General features: G+C 42.6%; 1 protein-coding gene across 3 annotated transcripts in view; it reads left to right on the top strand.

Moving 5' to 3' along the window:
* RANBP17 (RAN binding protein 17) overlaps positions 1-25,200 on the top strand; it is a 332,283-nt gene that overhangs the window by 302,130 nt on the left and 4,953 nt on the right. For all 3 annotated transcript variants that reach the window (XM_053907091.1, XM_019450292.2, XM_053907092.1), the window contains one exon: positions 259-425. In XM_053907091.1, coding sequence (XP_053763066.1) covers positions 259-425 — 167 coding nt within the window. The remainder of the gene's footprint in view (positions 1-258; positions 426-25,200) is intronic.

Raw genomic sequence — 25,200 nt, forward strand, 5'->3', positions numbered from 1 at the left:
TGAGGTCACAAATGGAAAATTCTGTCCAATTCAATCCAGGAGTCAGTTACTTAACTAACACGTCTCTATACCAGGTCTTGTAGTAGACACTGGGTTCAAAGAGATAAGCAAGGTAAAATCCCTGCCCTCAAGGAGTTTTACAATTTGATAAAAGTGCTTTGAAACCAGAAAGTGGTTTTTTTAATCGGAGGCATTATAATTAATCAGATGAAAACTCACTTAGTAATGCGAAGGAATTCTCATTTATTGTTCGTACAGATACAGTTGTCTCCTCCAGCTGCTGTACCAGTTTAGACTACATCGTCACCTACCTCTTCAAGCACATAGCAAAAGAGGGCAAGAAGCCACTTCGATGCAGAGAGGCCACCCAGGCCGGTCAGAGACTCTTACATTTTATGCAGCAAAATCCAGATGTCCTACAGCAGGTAACTGGTGGTCGGTCACCTGACTTAAGAAACAGTTTCCCAGAAGCCTAGACCCTGAATATCTCTTAGAACAAATGGTCCTTGCCAAGACCCTTTACCAGTTACTCTCTAGGAGTATTTTCCCGCAAGGTAGGGTAGCACACTAGCTCACCCTCAAGAAATCTCTCTACGTCTTTTACCCCAGCGAAGCTAGAATGCAAAAAAAGGATAGCTCTTTCAGAGGCCTGAGAGCAATAAAAAGCGAAGCCAGAACTAGAAACAGTCAACCTCTGCTTTCTTTCCTGGAGCCTCTAAGTCTTCTAAAGTTTGCCTGTGAGTGCTCTGTATGTCAGGAAACGGCCACTTGCTGGGCTCCTAATCTGTGCCAGGCAACTTGGTGAGAACTTTCGGTTCATCATACTACAGTTGGTATCCTTCTTATTTAAGATAAGAAAAGTTCAGGTAGTTCATATTCCCAAGAGCATTTAAGTAAAAGGAATAAAGCCACAAGTTCTTTATTTTCAGATGTGTTTTCTGACTGGCTACTATGAGTTAGGTCCAAGTTTAATACTGTTTTTTGAAAACTCACTTCTGCAAATCACAGTAACAGCATGCATAAAAATAAATGACACATGCCAGAAATACTTCAAAGAGAATGATGCCATTTTTCTATGGAGATACCATCACTCTGATGTTCTCCCGTTCTACTGACTTTGGAAATGATGCTGTATACCGCTTCCACTTGTTTCATTTTGCCAAATTATCTTCATAATAGTTTGTGGTTTGCAAATGTAAACACTTTAGCAAGGTTACTAGCCTTGTTAAACAAGGCACGTGCCACCAACGGAAAGCGTCACTCTGAGTGAAGAAATGATGAACATAGAATGGGCTGGCCATGGAAGAGGTTTTCTTCCTGGCTGTCATTTTTTTTACTAATATGCAAATTAAGTTATATAAACTTACTTTTGGTGATGTCTCAGTAACCTGTTATTTTCCTTGTGGGGAGGTGTGTAATTAAGATTTTGTGTAACTAAACAAAGTGCTGTATGCCTGTAAATATTTGGTTATGATCCTGGAATTGTTACAACATGTTGGTGATATAGTAAAGAGAAGAGGAAGGTAGCACACGTAGTGAGGACTTTCTGTGTACAAGATGCAAGAGCCACTGAGATTCATAAGACATAATTTCTTTCCTTAAAAAGTTTCTGTCATGTGGGACAGAGATGATGGGTTAGTTACTAGGTAACAAATTATATGAATAATCAAATTATATGAATAATTTGATTAATAGAGTGGTGACAGAGATTGACACACGAGGAGAGGACTTTCAGAGAACTCTTCTCATTTACACCCCCACAACAACCCTGAAATGTAGATATCGTCATCCCCATTTTACAGATGAACAAATTGAGATGCAGAGAGATCAACTGGAAAGTGGAATTGAAACAAGGTTCGTCTGGGTCGAAAGCCTTATCACTTATACCATTGATTCTCAAGGGCCTAGTGGTGGGGATAAGATCTCATGTTCATCAGGAATGCCATTACAAGATATACATTTTTTTAAATTAACTTATTTATTTTGAGAGAGAGAGTGTCCTCGTGCACATGCAACCAAGGGAGGGGCAGAAAGAGAGGGGGAGAGAGAGAATCCTCAGCAGGCTCCACACCATCAGTGCAGAGCCCAGTGTGGGGCTCCAATCACCCACCACGCGATCATGACCGGAGCCGAAACCAGGAGTCAGACACTTAACCAACTGAGCTACACACACACACACACACACACACACACACACACACACACACACACATACATATATATATACACGAGGTGCCCCTCAAAATATACTTTCCATCAAGAATGTACCTCTCCTACCCCCTTCCCCACCTCCCCAGCTGCAGTAACCTGTGGTACTGTTGGGGGTGTCCTGGCCCTCCAGTGTTTTGCAAGGAGAAGGTTGAGAACCACAGACTGAGAGCATGCCGCCAGTGGAGAAAATAAATACCCATGAATTGGCCAGGAATCAGACCCAGCCCCCCACCCCACCGTGGCAAATGACAAGTCCACCACCAAATCCCTCCTGCCAGCACTGAGCCTGATCACAATATTGTCTCATAAACTTTGGCAGAAACTTTTAAGTTGGCAGAAAATTTTACCAAAATCAATAGGCTGTGATTCCAGACAAATACCATCAGACTGTGCAGAGCAAGTGATGTGGTTGTACAGGACACCATCAAGTTTGTCTTTACTCAGAATTACCATGCATTTGTTGGTTTAAGTAATTTCTGTGTGTTAATAATACTTGGTAATCCTTTATTTTATAGCATATGACTAAGTAGTGATATATCTTTATTAACAGCAGAATACATTCTATTTATTTGGAATGCAGGCTTTCAGATAGCATTTTAAATATTAATGACTGGTCTCTGGTAGTCAGCATAAATATGATTTGCATTAGCACTAGGTTATATCATCTTGAGTGCCTCTGATGTCAACTATTGGGTATAGTAATATCTGACATCACCTCCTTAGGTCACTGACAACTTTGACCTCTATTCTTATGCACAATTTCTGTCGTCTCAAAAGCTCTTTTGAATTGATTTGAAATTTTGACTCTGCCCTTTATGAGGCAGTAAAATTGATAATTATTCAGATGGGAACTGAGCACTGAGTGAAAAATCAATTCTACCCGCTCTCTGCTGCGTATAAAATTACTTCTGAGTCGGCTGGACTGAACGGATGGCCAGAGTAAAAGCAGCAGGCAGGAGTAGTGGGAAGAATTAGCCGGACAGAGCTAATAGCCTGAAGGGATGGACTTGGAAAAGAGGGAGTGGGCCAGTTGGGGGTTATTATGAGCAAGGATGGGTCCCATTGATCATCTGTTTACATCAGCTTTCCAAGACCTTATAAATCAGCCCTGAAGAGCAGCAGAACTCGAGATTTCAGCATCTTACCAGAGGGACTTTGTATTAGATTATTCTCATTTTCACACTCAGATGAAAAGTGAGCCATTGATTATTCATTGGTTGCCCATTAAATGCTGTTTTTATAGATGATTTGCCTATCACTGAAGGTAATGAACAAGGTGGCTGCTTTATAACTCGAGGTTTCAGTTTTCAAGGCATCTGTGTCGGTTAAGTAATGCCTAACCCTATTAAAAGGAATGGGTTACAAATTGCTTAACAGTGCTGAAAAACTAGACCCTAATGACTAATTGTGCTTGGAGTTTAGAGAGGGCTTGTCAGCTCTTTAAACTAAACTGATGCAATGATACTGCAATTATTTACCAGTTTGAACTGTTTTCCCCCCAACCTGGATGTATATTGCTGGAAGCATAACTGCATGATGAGTGTCCATTCCAAATTGTAAAAGTTATCTCCTCAAGCTTCCATAGCAAATGAAGCAGGAACCCACATAAATGGTTTTCCAATATCCTCAGAGACCTTTCGATTTGTGCCTACCAGCCTAGGAAGCACATTGTAAATGCCTTGCACCTGGAAATGTGCTTATCATGATCTGTTATGTGACTGTAGAGCCTCAGTGTCCTTATTTTTTAATTTAAAAAAAAATTTAATGTTTATTTACATTTTCTGAGAGAGACACACAGAGCATGAGTGGGGAAGGGGCAGAGTAAGGGAGACACAGAATCTGAAGCAGGCTCCAGGCTCTGAGCTGTCCGCACTAGAGCTTGAAGCGGGGCTCGAAATCACAAACTGCGAGCTCATGACCGGAGTGGAAGTCAGATGCTTAACCGACTGAGCCATCCAGGTATATTACTATTATATACTATTATATTACTATAATATACTATTATATTACTATAATATCACTAAATGCAGCCTGCCTTGGTTTCTTTATAAAACAACAAGGATATATGAACCAATGACGTTTCTAGTGTATAAGAGGAATACTATTTTCATATGAAGAATTTTTCTATGATTGTTAACTGATTCATAGAAAGTTAGAATTTGAAGATTATTTTAAAAGAGTTCTCATTTTACATATGGAATCTGAGGAATAGGGAAGTTGTTATGCCTCTTGTGAGATGGTACATGGTTCAGGAGCTGATAGTTTTAGTATCTATTATTTGAAAAAAAATTTTTAATGTTTTATTAATTTTTGAGAGAGAGACAAAGACAGACCTTGAGTGGGGGAGGGGCAGAGAGAGAGAGAGAGGTAGACACAGAATCAGAAGCAGGCTCCAGGCTCTGCACTGTCAGCACAGAACCCAACACAGGGGTCAAACCCACGAATCGTGAGATCATGACCTGAGCCGAAGTTGGACGTTTAACTGACTGAGCCACCCAGGCGCCCCAAAAAATTTTAATTTTTTATCTTAGAGTGAGAGAGAGTGAGAGAGGAGCAGAGAGAGAGGGAGAGAGAGAATCTTAGGCAGGCTCCACACTGAGAGCAGAGCCCCGATGCAGGGCTCGATCTCACCATCATGAGATCATGACTTGAGCTGAAATAAAAAGCCTGACACTTAACTGAGTCACCCAGGCACCCTCTCAATGTTTTTAAAAATATTCTCCAAATAAGCTATTGTCCATAATCTGTAAACAAATCTAAATTTGCTAGCATTAAATTTAGTCCACTTGAGGATCCACTGTAATTAAGTGAATCTATTTCAAATAAGATTACTGTCTTACCAGCATTCCTTGGACTTAACAACTGAGGGAACCCCAGTTCACATTATTAAGCAAAAAACTCCCCATGTATTTTTATGCCATTAACACAATAAACTACGGGCACCTGGGTGGTTCAGTTGGTTGAACGTCCAACACTTGATTTTGGCCCAGGTCATGATCCCAGGTTGGAGGGATTGAGCCCCACGTTGGGCTCTGCTCTAAGCATGGAGCCTGCATGGGATTCTTTCTCTCTCCTTCTGCCTCTCCCCAGTGTGCATATACGCACTCTCTCTCTTTCAAATAAAAAAATAAAAATAAAAAAGAAAGAAAATTTTAAGGACAAGTCAATAGTAACAGTGATTAGGCACAGATCTGCTACAATATTTGGAAGATTAAATTTGTGTGTGAAATGTTTTTAGTGTTATCTCTGGGCGTGTTAAGTGTTTGCATACGTAAGCCGAAGATCAGCACTCGTTCAGTTATATCACAGAGTGAAAGATTTGCCCAGATCACCAAATGCAGGAGCGTGTTTTGTAGAATTAGAGGGCAGTTCAGAAATGTGACTGATTCTTTTTCAAATTATAAGACTAGGACATTGATGATGAGTGCTTCTCTACATCAGAATTTCAGTTAAAACTAATTGTTCTAGAAAGAGTAGCACCTTCCACAGAAGTAGAACAAGAACTATGTGGCTATGTGGTTGTCAGCATCGCTGATTAGATCATTCAGCTAACTCATTAACAGGGTATTTTTAACAATTATATTCTGTAAAATCTAAATACATTGAAAGGAACAATTAGAACATTTAGATTTGAATTTATTTCACCCTTATCTATGTAACTATTTGGCACAAGTCAGCTATAATAAAAACCCAAAAAGAGTTCTAATTATGATTTTATCTCTCTTCTTCTCCTGCGCACACCCCCCTCCCCTCCGCACACACACACACCCCGACCGCAACCTGGCATTTAACTACAAATTGTGAAGAGCTGTCAGGAGCTATAAGAATCGTACTTCAGTAGGGATGTACGCTGAAAGAACATTCACCCTTTTCCTCAATCAGTCAGTCAATCAATGAAAATTGCTTTTGTATAGTGCTCTTCATGACATGCATCCCAAAGTGAATTACAGCAAAAGGGAAATCATCTGCTCTTTTTTCATTTTTGTGTTTAGATTGAAATGCTACTCTGCTCAACATTTTGACATACTGTACAAGACATCTTTCATACTTAAGGTTCCATTCCCTAAGACTAAGGAGGAGAAAGTGTAGCCACATATTTAACTCATGAGATTTTGGCCTGTGGAACCTGAGCAACACCCTCACAGTGGGAAACGCCTAAGTAGATGAAGTACGTTCATGTCTCTCAGCCTCTTAAAAAACAATTAGCCCGGTTTTCTAATGTTATCAGAGACATTTCTAGTGAACCCTAAATAGAAAGGGTGCCCTCCACATGACCCATTAACTCAGTCTGGTTGATTTGCAACTTTATTATCAAAAATATGGCAGTAGAGGGGCGCCTGGGTGGCGCAGTCGGTTAAGCGTCCGACTTCAGCCAGGTCACGATCTCGCGGTCCGTGAGTTCGAGCCCCGCGTCAGGCTCTGGGCTGAGGGCTCGGAGCCTGGAGCCTGTTCCCGATTCTGTGTCTCCCTCTCTCTCTGCCCCTCCCCCGTTCATGCTCTGTCTCTCTCTGTCCCAAAAATAAATAAAAAACGTTGAAAAAAAAAATTTAAAAAAAAAAAAAATGGCAGTAGATTGAAACTAAAACCCCATGCTGAAGGGACATTCACCACTGGACCAGAGGACAACGTGGCTATAAAGCACTTAAAGGAAGCCAGACATAGGTCAGACACCAAAAGTATAAAACAGGAACTCACATTTCAGGACAGAATTGTTTTTTGCACATGCTGCCACGATCTTGGTCTTCTTCACAGCGTTCTGTGCATGGCCTGTGTATTTATTTTTAGGAAAAAATACTACTGGCAAAATATAAGTGCTTACCGTGTGCAGGAAATAGCTCAAGCTGCTTACATACACACGTAATCTGATGTAATCATCACGTTTCTCTGTGAAGTGCTAGTATTACGATCACCACTTTGTAAATATAGAAACTGAGGCACAAAAAGATTAGGTACTTTTCCCAAGGTGACACATAGTAAGTGGAAAAGCTAAAACTTGGGGCTATTGAACTCCAGAGTTGACATGCTAAACCGCAAAGCTATAGTTTGTTGGCAGCGACTAATCAGAGGTAGCACATATTTTTTCAGCACTTACACTCCGGCAAGTTGAGCTTCCAGTAAGTCCCACCGGGGCCATCCCTAAGGTAGAGTGATTTAGAGCAGTCATCCTATACCCCAACTTTGTGCTGCAGCCGGGATGAAACAGATGGGCAGTGACCCAAAGAGGCAGTGGGCAAGGGAGAGGGAGGTGGCTTTGCCAGCTGGTACAGAAGAGCCTTGTGCTTCCCAGCATCAACGGCAGAGTGAACAGACCTTCCTCTAACTTACTCTATACCTGTACCCTATCGTTAATTCTATAGCCAGATCCCAAGAGTATAAAATGGAGTAGGACAGGTATCCTTGAGAAGGTCAGAGTCTAACAGTACAACTGTCTCATGATGTTCCTCTGTGTCTTTTCTCTAATGTCTTGGAGGTAGCTCTTGAGGTTTATTCTAACCTGATTTTTCTAGGACAGACTCAATATGGCAGCTGTGAAATGAAGGTGGGGAAGCAACAAGTGCTTTATATCCGTCCCCCATACCCGATGCATCTCTAGGCTTCATCCTGACTCTCACTACTGACTCATCAGCATAGAGTGCCAGTTTTCATCCCTTTCTGGTTACAAACAGCTTCTCTTTTCCAAAGGAAGCTTCTACTACTATGACTGGGTACCGTTAGCTCTATTGAAGGCTGTTCTTAAGGGCTGCTTACATTGGTGAGTCTCAAACCAATACCTTTGAGCATCCCTCTCCCTATCGTTTCCATTCTACAGAGTTTCACAAACTAAGGTCCTACAGAGCCACACAGAGAACTTGAATGAGGTAGACAGGAAAGAAACCAAAGTTGTGTACACATCCCTGTCTAACGGGGGCAGCCTCCACATAGTCCCAGCTTATTCTTGCCCTGTAAGAAAGTAGGACCCAGTGTTGCCAGCTATATAGAGATTACCCACCCCCACCCAAAGAGAACCAGAAATCCAGGGTTTTTTTCATGTTGGCCACTGATTGAAAATTTTTAAAAAAACAAGAAAATAAAAACACTCTGCAGGCCAGCAGTGGATGTCTGGTTACCGGTTTTCCACCAATGTATTATGTAATCCTAGAGAATTTCGGAACAGAGATCATGCAAAGCATGATTCCCGGTCTTTCTCACGGTCATCCCATGTGGCACTGCTGATGTTTTGATAATTTTTGGAGCACACTTTTTTGAGTAGTTGTTTAAAAAGGATGCTGTTATTTTGCTCATATATTTGATTCTGTACGTAAGTCTCTACTCAGACTTAAAGAGGGCGTTTATTTACTTTTAGGTTGTGTCTTTGCATACAGAACGGATGCAATAAACAGCCAATGAAACTCAGTTAACATCTCCCAAACATTTTTTTTATTTTCATAATAACCATATTTGTCTGAGGCAAAAATTAAAGTTCAGTTTGGTCAAGTATATGCGTGTGTGTGTGTGTGTGCACGCGCATGCACGCACGCTTGTGTGTACACACGCAGTCTAATTACTAAGGATCAAATAGAAATATCTGAGAGGACCAGGACTGGACAAAAGTGTCTAGATAACAGCCATATAATAAAAGTCCACAAGGAAAAAAATAAAATAAAATAAAATAAAATAAAATAAAATAAAATAAAAGCCCACAAGGGAGTAAAACTCTTAAGAGTGATGAATTTGTGACCACAACTCCTAAAGATCAGTTTAGAAAATTAAAGTACAGGGGTGCCTGGGTGGCTCAGTCGGTTGAGCATCCGACTTCGGCTCAGGTCATGATCTCACAGCTCATGAGTTCGAGCCCCGTGTCGGGCTCTGTGCTGACAGCTCAGAGCCTGGAGCTGGCTTCTCATTCTATGTCTCCCTCTCTCTCTGCCCCTCCCCCATTCATGCTGTGTCTCTCTCTGTCTCAGAAATAAACAAAAAAACATTAAAAAAAAGAAATTTAAAGTACATAATTTTAAAAATAGAAAAACATTAGTTTTTTTAAATGGCATCTGTGATATAAAATTATGTATCCATCTTTAGAAGGATGATTCTAGTCCACATTTTTTGCCATATACCCTATCTTTGCCATTTTGGTATAATTTTTGTTATGGAAATATTTGTCAAATGACAATTTCAACTATAACCCCGCAAATAGTATTTTAAGACCGAAAAATCAGTTCATATAAAAACCTATTCTTGATTTATGAATCATCAAATTATGTTCAGAACTGTCATACCTGTCTTTAACAGAGTACCTTTTCTTCGCCAGAGATCACATCCAGCTTGATGCATGTCTCAGCATCTAGCAGAGCCTGACCCTTGTGACAGTCAATGAACGTCTGCAAAACCAACCCCCAAAAGTTAATTTTCAGAATTAAAATCTGCAGGCGGTGACTTTATGTTTCAAATCCAGCATAGTCATAGGTCACTACATAATCAAACAAAATGGTAGGGCTGAGATAAGAGTATACCATTATATACTGTATAATAATCCTGCTGGAATGCCACAAGAAAATTTCATTCTACACATGGGTGAAGAAAGGAATAAGCATTTCACATATTGTTCCGAACAGCTAACGGAACAGAGAAGGGTTGGGTTTGCTTTTTTTTTTTTTCACTAGGACATGTGTTTTTTTTACCTCTAAGCACAGTTTAAAGATGTAATCCATTGATAGCATAACTTGCCTTATTAATTGAAAGGGATGGAATCCACCAGATGTAGCCCAAACCAGCAGAGAGTTGGGTGACTAAGCAACAGCAAAGACACCATATTGAGTGAGCCAGAATTCAGTCTCCAAGTCATTTATTTCAACCAGTGACAATACATTTAAACTCCTGTGCCTCAGCAGTGATTGATGGTTTAATATCATATATAATTTTTTTAATGAAGGAAAAACCATTTAAATATGTTACCATTTGCACTGGTATTCTCCTATGTACATAACTGCATTTAATCATTATGGGGATTGTTTTTATACTTGTGTAATTTGTATCCAAGAAATAACTGTCAAAGCCATCTCACGCTGTTGCTGGAAATGGTACAGTGTGCTTCATACTTGAATAGATTCATTCTTCCCTGCACATAATTAAGAGTGTTGGAGCTTTTTCCCTGCCACCACATAGGAATTCCATGTTTACATTTCTGAGAATGAAAAATTAGCCACAATGTGCTTTTTCAAGTTCCCATTTTCTGACACTATGATATTTAAGTACCTTAGTTCTGTACCAGTGTATGATTTGAAGAGTTTGATTTTAAGACTTTTAATATTAAAATACATAATAAAATTTTATTATCTAATTACAAGAGGGTTTAGCCTCTTATTAAAGTTGCTAAATCAGGCCTAGATTAGCATCATAATAACACAGTTTGACATGGAATACTCAAAAGTCAAGTTCGAAGGAAGGGACGGGGTTTTTTTTTGTTGTTGTTTTAGGGGGTTTTCTCCTGCACCCATCCCTTGCACAATATAACAAGGATGAAATGCATGTATGGAAACAAACAAGGAGCAATTTGGGATGCTGGAGAAGGAGTGGAGGTGTCAGCCTAGGACGGTACCCTTAGGCAAGGCAGCTGGTATATGTAGCCTTTTGTTTATCTGCTACTGGTTTATGTAGCCTTTAGGCCGGCACCAGAAACAATCACTCCTACAGGGTCAGCTGCTGGTCAGAAGCAAAGTAAGAAAAGATTTTGCGTTCAAACGCGCAGCCATAATTTCTGTACAGCTGGCACCTGCTACTGGTGCACAGCATGAAGGTGAAAGGTCAAAGAGGCAGTTGTTCAAAACTCAAGAATGGCTTAAAGGGACTTGTAGATTAATCTGCTTTATTAACTTCTGTATATTAGATAACTATTGCTGTGAATGACAGTACATCTTTTTTAATAAGTCGCATCTCTTTCTCTTTTAAATTAGCTTTTGAGTAATGAATATTAAATAGAAAGCATTTCAGGGGTAATTAAATGAAAACAGAATGATGTCATTTTACAATTATATTTGTATGTTTATAGAATAGGGAAAGTATAATGTTTTCCAAAGAGCTAAAAAAAAAGAAAAAGAAAAAGAGCCAGCTCTTCATAAAGAAGAACTTGAAATAAATAAGTCACATGCCCATTAGCCTTTGTGTTTAAACTAAAATATATGATGTAGTTTGTGACTTAGCATGAAGTCACTGGGTGCTGGTGGCTTGATTTGGCATTCCCAGGGGCTCCAAGTATTTTCTTTATGAATTAAAGTGACTGCAATCTGTCACCGTTCTTTTATCTACAGTTTAGCACAGTCAGTTTTGCTATTAGTCTGCAGCAAACGTTCTCAGAATAGCAAAGGAGTTGTACAAAATGAACAACGGCCATACCTTTTCCTTCACACTCATGTAAAACAGATAGAAAACATTTTATATGGGGAAAAAATGCAGTTTTACACAGATTGAGCCCAATAATAATCAGGCATGCTTTATAACAGTCTCTCACCCAATATGGTAAATGGCAAGCAAGATGGTTTTTAGCCTCTCCGTTAATGATGATCGGCATAATTGGCTATCGTGGTAAATTAAGAATAAAAGTCCACTAAATGTGTCCTTTTTTAAAGCCTCTGCAAGGAATATTACTAATGTACAGATTAAATACTGACACCACCTCTGGGGAAGTGTCTCACAATGTGTGTTCTAAAGAGATGATTTTGTCTGCTCTCAGAAGTTCTGTAGATGAAACCTCCCTTTTTATGTGAACACAGCCCAAGTAGCAGCATTTACCCATATTTCACACACACGAGTCATTTAGGAATAGCACTCCCAAGTCGTAACACAAGTCAGTCTTTATACACTAAGCCATGTTTCTGTGACATGTGAAATGACACTGAGACAATCTTCCTGTGTCACACCCAAGCCAGCCCGGGGCTCACCAGAAGGATCCTAAACTTGTATGATATCACAAAGAAGCTGATGATCTTGACCAGAAAAGATTTGAGTTGGAAGTGGTTCCTTACCATACCACTCCAAAGTGAAAGAATTTCCACACCTCCTTCTTAAAGATCTAGATTTTTTCCCCCATCCTAAAATAGAAGGCTTATTTCCTGCAGAGTCACTAGGACCTAAGAGGTCACTAGGGAAGAGCGACCTCAGACTCAGATGATGATGATGATGAATGACTATGATGAAAAAGAAGTAGAAATAATTATCATATGCTGGGCTCTGTGCTAAGTACTTAAATATACATAAATATATTTATATATTTATATAATTTGTATTTATATTTATAAAGTTTCACTACTTCGTGAGGTAGATACTCTTTTCTACATTTTATAATCAAAGTATTTTAATTGCAGCTTTAAGAAATCAGGTAGCTTACTTGGTATCATACAGCTAATAAGTAGCAGAACCTTGTGCTCTTAACAACATTACTTTTAAATGACCTAGAGACAGGATTGGTGGAGCTGGAGGGTGCAAAGGCAGGCTGGGGTGGGGGTGGGGGGTGGGGGCACAACATTCATTCAGTTATAAATCCCTAAGCAAAGGGCCCTTCCTTTGAAAATTGATGAGATAAGAAGCAAGCACTTGACCCAGGTTGGCTCAGTGAGTCCTCTTCCCCAGACTTAGAAACTCCCGTGGATTTAGAGGATGTTGGTCAGCCTCTGGTCTTCACTTGACGTGAAGACTTGAAAAACCAAGAGCCATTCTCTGCTATGTGCTCAGAGAAGTAGCCAGTTCACAGCAAGAGAAAAAAGCAGCAACATGCTGGGAGGATCTCGAAGGAGATCAGCAGCCCCAGAGAGAGGCCAAGAAAGATCGCACCAGCCTTCCCAGCTGTGGTTCCCAGCTGTTGAGAGGCCTGCCTGCAGTGTCTAGTCTGGGGGTCCTCAGGCCACCCCTTTTAGGTCTGAGTTTTGTCTATAGTAGTTGCTGTCCTCACAGCCAAAAGATTCTTGACTCACGGAAGTGTGAGGACAAAGTGAACCAATGAGTATAGACTCACCTAACACAGAGAAGGTATTCAATAAATAGGGAAAATTTGAAAAACAATATACAGGTACCAGTTAACTTTTTTATCTCCCTAAGGAGAACATATACCTGCTGTTCATGTATACAAATGTGAAAAACATCCTTTCCAGGAAATCCCAAGGCCGTGACTTCAGCCAGATTACCTGGGTCTTTCTGGTCCCACACTCGTGTTCTGCCTGTCTTAGAGTTTGTGTGACACACATGCTCAAGATCACAAACCCTCACTGGACTGGGTGGGGGCACAGTGTGAATGTGGATCTGATTCTTGGCCTCAAAAAGACTTTTCCTCACTTACTCTTCCTGTGTACTCCAGGCATCGTCTTGCAACAGCAGGAATGAAAAGAAACTCCGGGACCGTTTCCATTTATATGTCTTCACACCTAAAGCCTCTTCTGAATCTCACAGCAACTCTAGTGGGAGGGTAGGGTCAATATGGTTTATTTTCTTAACTTGGGAAAACGAGTACATCAACAAGTGAAATCCACAGTGCCCATATGGGACAAGAATGCAGAGGTTCAGAGAGGCGAAATAATTTGCCCAACATCACCCAGCCAGTAAATAGCAATACCTAGAATGTAATAACTAAGGCTTTGTTGTCTCTGGATCTGACAGTTTTTATGTTATCAGGGCCTCCCAGGGCCTTCACCTACTCTTCTTTCCTGGCATTTCTCCCACCTGTATTTCCCCAAGTGGCATTGTGAATGGTATGAGAAGCCCTTTGAGTTTCTTGAAGGAATGGCACTGTATAAAGTATCAGCTTGATGATGGTGTGATTTATTCATTTTACAGTTATTACTGGTTTTTCACCTACTTGAACAGTTAATAATGTCTGTGCTAGAGATGTGAACTGAACTTTTTGTATTCGTTTTCTGTCTTAACTGTTGGAAAGTTTTTAACTAGCAGCAACCACTTGGTGAGGCTATGAGCTCATGTAGTATGTTAAAGAAGAAAGCTTCTTATTTGATTACGATCTGATTCCTGCTGGCAGAACAAGATAAAAGTTCCCTAATCCTCTGACCTGTCATGAGTTACTGCTACTTTGTCTGCTTTGCAACCAAAAAGAACTTTTGCATGTTAATTCTTTATCCCTTGTCATGCTTAGGAAGATACAGACTGAGTGCTTTCAGACTTGATGAAATTCTGTCCTCCTTCAGAGCTGTCTAATTGTACATTCTGTATTCGTTGAGGATTTTCTGCTTTACGGCAATCAGAGCAGACAGACTGTGCAGTCAGCGTACCTGGCTTTGAATACCAGTGATGCTACTTGGCAAAGTTACCTTACCTCTTCAGAGATACCAGCAACTCAGCCAGGGCAATTCTGCACCTTGCTGGAGCTGGCCCCCAGGATCAGGTAGTTGAACTAGTCCCTCCTGTGGTCTCATGCCCAGACTCCCCAAGACTGTAGCCAAGACTCCTTGCCTCAGCTCTTTCCCATTCTGTCACTCCTCAGTCTACCCCATAACTTGGAACATCACTACTGTGGAAAAGAGGAACATTCAGTGCATACTTAGTTGAGGTCATGTGAATACGGCATGTAAAGTAAACTGCTAAGAAGGAGTGATGGGAAGTGCAAGGCCTGGAGGGAACTCTCTTAGGCCCCAGAGAGAACCACCAGAAAGAAAATCCTACGCAAGAGCTGTGTTAATGCCCATCCTTAATGTGGCATCTAGTTTTAGATAGGACAAAGAAGTTCCACTCGGGAAACTAAAAGCGTCGATCAGAGTTAAGTGCATGATGACCCTTTCTCAGAGACCCTTGAAGATTGGAAGGAAACAACTTGATGGGTGGGCAATAAGAGATTGATAAATACTTAGGCTCCATGAGTTTCTTAAGGCCACAAGGACCACATTTCAATTCTGTGCCACCGTGCTGTGCCTGGCACATAGTAGGAGCTCAGTAATTCTTTGAGCATTCATCGAATAAGCATGAGAAATGAAGAGGGAGAGAAGAAGGAAGGAGAAGCCCCTAGCAGGGCACCTGACACATAGTAGGCACTTAACACACGTGTCGCCTGTGTGCGCCCAGCACGTAATGAGAGCTGCTAGTAGAATATTAGTGACTTGAAACGTGTGCAGACGAGAGAAAGCTAGTAGACATCAAGCGGGGCTCATGGCCCTCCAGAGGCCTGGCCTGTTTTGGAGTTTGCCCTTTAAGGAAGAAGTTCTGCCCTCAGCAAATGTTAGGTTCTTATCCCTCAGAAGGAGCAAACCCTCCCTCCCCAACCCCGTCTCTTTCCCGAGCCCCCTGTGTTACAGAAGGGCTGGAAACAAATTGACAGAAACCTGGAGGAAAGAACTCAAGTGATTTAGGAGAATGGAAGGGCTGGCTTATGGGGCCAGATTAAAGAAGCTAAATATGTATAGCCTGCCTAAGTGACAACTAAATGGGGCATTTGATAAGTCTATAAATACTTGGAAGATGTAAATGCCAAGGAGGAAAGGGAATTACTTAGCATGGCACAATGGAGTATTGGCATAATGGGATATTATTAAGAAAGGGAAAATGAAGGTTGAACATCAATAAAAAGCTTCCTGACAAAGAGAACCGTTCCTGACAAGGGACACTATTAAGTTATGTGCTGTGGGCCAAGGGAAGTAATGGCAACCCTGCCATTTCTCAGGGTACTGGCAACAGAGCCAGCAAAGAAGGAGCCAGGCTCTGTCCTGACTGAGGTGCAGAACCCAAGCAGGTAACCTTCCGTGTCTGTGCTCTCCCAATCCCAGGACAGGAACAGAGATGCATTTTATTGGGGGAAGTCGGATGGCCCCGGCCTCCTATGGGTTCAGACCGTCCGGAGAACAGCTACACCAGCTTTGCCCTTCTCCTGTGTCACTGCCAGATTCATTCAACTTCAATGGCACCCCATTTCCTGCAAGATAAGACCCATGTGCTCTAGCACACATTACTAGGCCCTTCACAAGATCTGGCCCCGGCTACCTGATCATCCTCCTCTGCCACCACCAGCCCCCTCACACCCTCTCCAGTCTCACAGAACTGCTCGCCATCCCCCCAAATACTTCTCCAGACTTTTGTACCTGCTCGCCTTCTGCCAACCTGACTGCCTGTCAGACTTTGCTTATTCTCTATGAGAGCTCCCTCCGCACGTCACCTGTGCAGCCTTCCTTGCCTGTCCCCCACCCCAAGGCAGAGTAAGTCAGCCTCCTCTGGTCTCTTAGAGCCTCCCGTGCAAGCTTCTGTGGCACTTGCTGTGCTGTGTTGTCATGCTGTGTGTCTCGTTCCCTACTTGATTGTGAGCTCTTCGAGGGCTGGGACTGTGCCTTGTTCATCTGTATGTCCGCAGGGTGTGACACAGAGCCTGGCACAAAGTAGGTGGTTGGTAAATGTCTGAATAAATTAAGGAACGAGGTGCTATTCCTATCATTCTTTAGGCTTCCTATGTAATTATTAGGACAAAAGAGCTTCCAAATCTCAGTAACATCTTTGAATCATCCCCTTGGCCTCCCGGCCAGCACTCTATGCCATTTAGATGACTATAAATAAAAACCCTCAAATCTGAAAGGCAGCATGCTGTCCTCTGTGGTTTCAACATAAACTCTAGACTAATCTTTAATGGAAAATGCTTCTGAGGGCCCTGTGAATGTGCCACAAAAATACTTTTTTTTCTCTCCACACAAAGTCATTTGAACATAATAAGTAAAATAATCCTCCACTGTTGGTTATGAAGATTTTTAGGTCCATCTAACTAAATCCCTTCAGGAAATCAGGGAGAATGTAGTGACAGATGAGAGGCAGTGAAACATGGAAACTCCTACTGTAAGGATAATATATTTATTATGAAATACAATATTCATTGCACTCTGCTTTGATGACTGCATGAGATGCCCTCGTGCCATTAGGCCTTATGTTGCTCTGTTTTGAAATACAAGATTCATTGGGAAATGTTGTGATGACCGTTCATGCTATTTCCCACTCTCTTCCCTGATTTTGAATGGCCTCAGTTAGAGTTTACTTTATCACCAAATACTTAATATAAACGTGTGTTTGTACTTTTCTCTGTCGTGCGTGTTTATGTACTCTGCTTGGGGTTCATTCCACTGCTCCTTACTTCCCGAGTTCATTGCCGGGCTGTTGGGCTGTGGGACAGCGGCGGCCCCTCCACTGCATTTAGCACTACAGGGACAGTCTAGCCCCCAGGCCCTTTGCATTTGAGGCCACGCTCCTAAAGCTCTCACTTTATCTACAGCTTCAGTGGCAGGTTGTGTTTCTTGGAAAGCTGTCATTGCCTAGGAAGAAAATGGGATATGCAGTCCAGGGTTCTGACCACTTCTGTCTCTCTCTGCTACCAGCCTTGCTGGGGCCCTTACCATTTCTCCTGACCCATCGTTGCCACGCCTCAATCTCCCATTGGTCATTGTTCTAGATCCCAGAGCTCAGCGTTCTTCGGAAATCCTTTGAAGGCTACCCTTTAGGTACTGGCCCAAACTCACTTCTGCATTTAGCGTGACAGCAAAGGCCTTTTAGAGCCTGGATTCGGCCCAGACTTCAGCTCCCTGCCCTTGGCTCTGATCCTTTCCATTCAAAAAAGGTTTCTCAGAAGCTTCCCTTGCAGGGGCTGACTGTCCCCTCAAAACATCCCAAGCCCTGTGTGCTTTGCCTTTTCTCCTTCTATGTCCTCTAATACATTCTTCCTCTCTGGTGATGCTTATATGCATCTTTTTTTTTTTTAATGATGTGGGGGGGGGGTTAATTTATTTTTTAATGTTTATTCATTTTTGAGAGAGACAGACAGAGTGAGCAGAGGAGGGGCAGAGAGAGAGAGGGAGACACAGAATCCGAAGCAGGCTCCAGGCTCTGAGCTGTCAGCACCGAGCCCAACAAGGGGCTCGAACTCACAAATCGTGAGATAGTGACCTGAGCCGAAGTCGGACACTTAACCGACTGAGCCACCCAGGCACCGCATCTTTTAAAAATTCAAAATTCATTTTAAAATACGCATCTTTTAAAATTCAAGTTAAATATCACCCATCCTATGAAGATTGGTCTTTTGGGGCAGAACAGCACGTGTGCCTTTGGGAGTCTCTTTTGAGCTTGTACATGTTTGCTAATTTAGGGGCCACCAGAAGCCAGTATAGGCCATTAGAGTTTCAAGAATCTGGCTGTGTGGCAGTCACTCAGGAATAAAAATAAGAAGAAAATGGCTTCGGAGTTGAAGGCTATTCCTCTATGTACAGATTTTCCCAACATTCCCACCCAGAGAAACACAGATGATGTTTTTGACAAGTGATGCTTAATTTTTACATCAGATGGAGAAGTGTTTTGTCTGATGCTGGCAAGAGAAGAGTGAGAGTTTCCCAAATAATGCTGAGTGGCAAACCCTACAGCCTTCCAGTGCCCCAGGTTTTCTGGTTTTATTTTAATGCAGCAAGCAGCTTTATGAGATCTGCAGCCACTTGAAATATGATTTACTACTCGTAAAAAGTTTCAAATGGATAATGAAGATTCAAGAATGAGACTCACAGTGTAGTGTAGTCAATTTTGTTGCTCTTGCTCTCCAGTACGTCTCTGCCATTGAAATGAATTATTTATTATAATTTATTTCAACCATGGAAAATAAAACTGTTTTCATTGTGATGTGCGCTGTAACGTTCGGAGTAGACACATTACATGCAGTACTCTCAATTAATTAATCCTGAAGTTTCGTTCCAACTTTATCTTCTTTCTTATAAGCCAGGAGACTGGCAGGTAATTCTTTCCCGAATAAACTATGATTAAAATGAATGTTTGGAGAACTAGGGGTAATGTTGGTAATGGAGAAAATTGAAACCACAGCAAAACCAGGTTGTGTATTTCCTTAGATTTTACAATGGATGGAAGAGTTTTTCTAATATTCTAGGCCATTTATCACTTGGAGAAAAAAGCGTCTTGTAACTTTCTGTTAAGGAGGAGGTAGAGGCAGAGAGTGCTGTTAGTTTAGATGTGGAAATATGCGCTGCTAATCTGTGACCAAAACCAGCTGAATTAATCAATCCTGTGGTTCGTTTATTGGTAAAAAGATTTTTTTTGCTTTTTTTTTTTTTTTTAACTTTGAGCAAAGCTAGCATTGTGAAAAGGCCAAATCGGCAGGACTCCCAAATGAGTTTCCAGAGGAGACTGGGTCACCCATAATTGATTACAATCTTGTTTCTTTAAAAAAGAGGCTCACTGCATCTTGCATTTTGCTTGATTTTTTTTTTCATTTAACGTGTTGAATACTTGCTACTATTATGAGGCTGTAAAGACACAATAAGAACTTAGGAAAGTGTTTAATATGTACAGATATTTAACGTAACCTAGATGGTGCAGCGTAGTTAATCCAGGCAGGAGAAGATATACTTATTTGTCCATTGCTTTCATTTTTTATAACATTCCACTGCTATCACATTGGTAGACAGCAGACGGATAGAACAATTGATTCATTTTCCCTAAAGATGACTAGTATCTAATTTGAGGAGGATCACATTTCAATATCTGCTGTGCACGTGGCCTCAGGAACAGCACTTGGTAATGACAGCAACTCCCTTACTTCCACAAGCACTGAAAACCTGGAAGCTTTTCCTTCTTCAGCAGTGTTCAGATCCTCCCAGACTCTGGCTCTCCATTCTGGGCATGGGACTCCGGAAAAATTGCTGTGGAGATGGGTGGGAGGTTTTTCTGCTCTTTTGGATCCTGTTGCACTATCCAGGCAGTCCTGGTTTTGCTTTGTGTTTTTGTGTCAGTGTTTTTAGCTAGGGCCAACCTTCCGCCTCCTGTCTTACTGGCCTTCTGAAAGGCCAATTTCGTGTACCAAGAGCTTCCTGAGACTCAGAAGCAGCTCTTCAGTTTGTTATTATGGGTTGTTCCTCAGACATCACCAACTCATTGCATCAAAATCAAGAACAATCTAGCTTGGCCAGGGGTACAGGTAATTTTGTATTCTACTCCTCTTCCCATTAAGGCCCCTAACCTAACAGATTAAGTCACCTCTTAGGCACAGCTCTGACCACCCTTGCTTTGTCTTTCTCCCCCGCCCCATTTAGATCAGGGCCCAGGGTGGCTTCATCTTTGGCCTCTCACCTGTCCTCTGGCTGTCCTTCCTTTGTCAAACCAAAGCCTCCTTCTCAGGCCCTCTTTGCACCACCTTTCAGACAGGACAGATTACTCTTGTGCCATCCCCATTTTCCATTTCCCTGATCAAGAGGCAGCAAAGTCGCAGTATAACGAAAATGTGTGTGACCCTGAGAAAAGAGGCGGGGATAGAGAGGGAAGAGCTGGACCTCCCTAACTATATTGAGGATTTGATCCCCGCAGTATCAGGGCTCATAGCGTTACTCGGGTTCAGTTTTTGTCTCTCTGATACAGGTGGGGAGCAAGAGGCAGGGTTAGAATGTTTTCATCTATTTCTTAGAACTCTGTGGAATAGTGTTTAGTTGTATTATTCGGTAGGCTCTAAGAACATGAACAGTGAAAAGTGTTCACCTTGTAGGGAACATTGTAACTCAAAAGAAATTAGCTTAATTTACTGTTTTCAATGATGTTAATGTAAATTACCATGTACGTGGTACTTTTGGTGGGAGGGAGATGGTTATTTTTAGAAAAACGTTCAATGGAGCATTTTCCAGAGACAATCTATTAATTATGTCTACTGTTGTTCATCTTGAGAGTCTGCAAATAATGTTAACCACATTTATAAAAGCTGTAGGTAGGAGGCAGGAAGATCTGCAGACTCTCCAGGAATTGCTGCCCTGGATCCTCATTGTGGGGATTCCAGCAGCTGCCTGACTCTTCAGCAGGTGGCAGGGTGGCTGAACAGAGGAGATGCGTGCGGGCGGCCTGTCCGGGAGGCTCGCTGATGGTGCCAGACTGAGCCATGCCCAGAAGCGAGCCTCTCCTCCCACACCATCCGTTCCCTGGCAGTCTGCAGCAGGGGCCAGACACAGTGCCCCCGCCACCACTGCTGGCGGTCTTGATCCTCACACGCAGCCCCAGAGTGGCAGGCGACAGGCTGGCATGGTGGTGATGAAGGCACGGCCTCTGGACTTGGGCAGACCTGTGCACGTATCTTGCCTCACTTCCTGATAGCTGGTAGCCTGATGCCTTGAGCAAGTTACTTACTCACTCAGGACCTCAGATCCTTAGTCTATGAAGTGAGGATAATGCCTACTTCAAGGTTACCTGAGGGGTAGAGACAGCGTATACACGTGCTGAACAGAGTGCTGAGCTCTCCGTAAACGGTCACTGTTAGTACCTTTGGGCAGTGAGAAGACTCATCCGGCACAGCTTCTTGGGTGCAAGTGCTTGTTGGTGGAGAAGACGGTGGGTCAGCCTTCGGCCTTTGTAACCCGGAAGCCCCCCCACTGAGGGCTTTCCCTGGGAGCTGCTGGCTGGAGGGACACCAGGGACTTAGAAGAGTTCTCAGGCTCTGAGCACAAAGGCCAGATCCTTGGAAGCGAACAGTGTATTGGTTTAGATATTTATCCATTTCAGATTTTAGCCAGAGATTGAGGCCAGAACTCTGTGTTTTATACAATCCTCTTTCGGTTCTTTAGCTCCTTATACGCTCTTGATAGTTGATTTCATCCTTTCTCATTCATTTATTCGCATATTCATTCTTTCATTCAGTAGCTATTTCCTAAGCCTCTGGTGTGTGCTAGATGCCATGCTGGTCACTGGGGACACAGAGAACAGCCCCCGCCACCGCCCCATGGTCCCTGCACCCAGGAGTTTACAGACAAGTCTGACTACCAGTCATAACCCCGCACTCACTCCGGCCATGTGACCCCAGCCATCCCGCTCTACCAGCTTCTAGATCCACTGGGCGTCCAATTTCTTTAGAGTACATACTCACCATCTAGCAGCAAAGCATTCAACACAAACCACATCTTTGCTTATTCTGCATCAGCAGGAGACAGAACAGGAAGCATCTGAAGTGAGAGCATGTAATTACCACCTTGTGGTAGGGAGAGTGCCACCCAGCATTCTCGGGTTGCAAAGTCCACTTGGCTTGGGGCTTGTGCCCAAAGCATCTTAGGGTGGGAACATGGGAGAGTTGCTGAGGAGTGAACAGAGATCCAGATGACACAACATTACTTTGGGTTTTTTCGTTTGTTTTTAATTTGTTTTAATGTTTTGGTTTTTTTGTTTGTTTTTGTTGTTGTTTTATTTTGTTTTTTTGAGACAGAGACTGAGAGCAAGCGGGAGAGGGGCAGAGAGAGAGAGGGAGACAGAATCCAAAGCAGGCTCCAGGCTCTGAGTTGTTAGCACAGAGCCCAACGTGGGGCTCAAACCCACAAACTGTGAGATCATGACCTGAGCTAAAGTCGGACGCTTAACCGACTGAGCCACTCAGGCGCCCCAACATTAGTTTGTTTTTTCTTTCCAGGTCAGATATTTGTAGTAGCTTTGTATTTTTTGGAAGATTACAAGTTTTCAGAACAGCAGAAACACTGTCATTCAAACTCCATGCTAATACGTGTGCCAGACCAAATAGGGCTGCTTTTTGGACTATTTCCTATGGTAGGTTATTTTTTTATTGCAACTCTTATTAAATTTAGATAATTGTGAGGAGACTGTAATCTCATGGATCTGGACATAATCAAGACATGAAATGGGGTTCTTCCTTGAACCGTGAAATTCCACTGGATCACACCAAAGAGGGAAACCATAGTTGCAGTAAAGGAATACCGGTAATTATTGAGTGCCTACTATGTGGCAAACACAGAACAAAATGTTTGATATAGACGAAGGAAATCAGTCCTCAAAGCAGCCCTTCAGAGTAGTTGCTGTAATCTCTCATTTTATAGGTAAGGAAATAAAGGCTCAGAGAAGTGAAATGACTTGCCCAGCATCCTAGGTTAGGTAAGCAGGGCCGGATTTGGCCTCATTTCTGACTGGCTCCAAAGCCTATCCCTACCATACGATGTTGGTTTTGTTTCATTGAGAGAAATTTCCTACAAGCTCAACGTCAATGCCTGTGGGAAGACAGAAGGAGAAGGAGTAAGTGCTGAGGCAATGGGGAGCATGGTTTTTCTAAGTGGACCAAGCCACACAGCTCCCCTTCCCAAATGGCTGCTCCCCTGGTTGGGTGTATGAGCTGCTTGAGATAATACAGTGGATAATGTATGTGTTGGACACGGGCCCTGAAAACTGCAGCCTTGGTTGGACATATCTAAAATGGCCATTCCAGCCATCCTGTAACAGTATGGGAAGTGAGCAGAAGTTGGGGGAGTGGAGGCCCCGCTCACAGCACCCCTTGTACTAAATCCTGTGGTGCTTTGTGACTCTGCGCAGGCTGAGGTGGGCTGGGGCAGAGTTGCCAAGGGCTCTCTCCTTACAGTCTTCGTCTGTTCGTGTCATTAACCAGAGAGCCTTCCACGAGAGATTTTGCAGTACCTGGATCAGGATTCTGTACTTACGCATTTTACCCAGTTTTCTTCCATATGGGGAGAGGGAGAGCTTATCCAAAGGAATTTGCCACATTGCTTGAGCTGTGTCCCCTGTACCCTCTAGGATTATTGGAAAGAAGAAAAAAAAAGAATTCTGGAAACGAGCTGCCATGTCAATACCACTTGAGCAGATTTGCTCACTAATTTCCATTTTTCTGGAAGAGTAAAACAATTTTTTCAAAAATCAGACACTTTAGCCAACTTTATTTTTAGAAAAGTATTTTATTCAAACATCTCCTTACTTATTACAGACATAAATACATGCATTCAGACAAATGAATCCACAGGAGAACCGTATAAAGTAATTGGCACATCGCTTCAGGATGCTTTGTCAGTTACTAGAGGAGTTTGGTGCTTCTAACTTTAATCTTTTCCATTAAAATATCCATTCTGCCTTCAGATTCTGAAGCCCATAATATTTTAGACTGTCTCCATAGATCTGTTAGTTTTGCTTGTCAATTTAATTTGTGGCTGTATGACTTTGGGTCGCTTGTTAGATTGTACATGAAAACATGTAATCTGCAAACGATGTTCAGCATGTCGGGCTTTAAGACCTGCCTCTCCCCAGAGAGACTGGACATACAATAAATATGGAATTGGCAGATTTCATTTGCAACCAGCCTAACTGTTAGGATGATGATGATATATGGGGTAGCAAATGTTTAGAGCTACAAAGATGCTCAGTACTGTTGTTATCACATACCTTAAATGTTTATGGCACTTTCTACTCTTTGCAACACTTTCTATTCCTACCATCTCATTTGATTCTCAGAACTTTCTTGTGCTGGATTATTATTTCCCTCTTTATGGCTAATGCAAGTGACACAGAGAGAGGGAGAGGTTCCATAACTGGCCTGAGATCCCAGGGCAAATTGGATTGCAGCAGTGCAGCAACGAAAGCAGACGTCACCGAAGCCCAGCCAAGGGTCACGTGGGTGGTAGCCTTTGCCACGTAACTGCCATTTCCCCCTGTGCTCTTTGCGGGACAGGGGCTCTGAAGCTGCAGAAACAGAAGGACTAGAGGTGGGCGGTAAAGAGTCCAAGGCAAGGAAAGTGTGCCATCAGCTCCACATAGGTGAACGCAGCTTGCTTCACAGCCACTTGCCCAGACTATTGCGGCGGCCCCATCCCCGGGCTTCCTTCTGTCCTGTCACCTGCAAAAGTACACGTTCTGCATGTCCCCAGAGGGATCTTGCTTAAGTGCAAATCTGAGCATGTCTCTCCTTTGCCGCAAACCCACCACTGGCTCCCACTTCATCCGGATGAAGTCCAGGCTCCTCAGCATGGTCTGCCAGCCTGACCCTGGGGTCTTGCTTCTGGCCCCCGTCTCTTTTCTCCTGCCACACTCAGTTCACTCCCAGCCTCCTCTTTTGCTGCCCTCTCTGCCTAGAATGCATTTATGATGCACCCCCTAAACTGTACCTTCTCTGTGGAACCTTCCCTGACTTCTCAGAGACCCAGAAGCATCCTTCCCTCTGCTGGTAGCCCATTGCACTTGGCCAAGCCCAATTTCTGGCTGTCTCTCTGCTCTGTGCTCTGCCCCAGGAAGCTTCTACCT

Source organism: Panthera pardus, unplaced genomic scaffold (assembly GCF_024362965.1).
Source record: "Panthera pardus isolate Hobbes unplaced genomic scaffold, ASM2436296v1 HiC_scaffold_2, whole genome shotgun sequence".
NCBI classification, from domain to species: domain Eukaryota; kingdom Metazoa; phylum Chordata; class Mammalia; order Carnivora; family Felidae; genus Panthera; species Panthera pardus.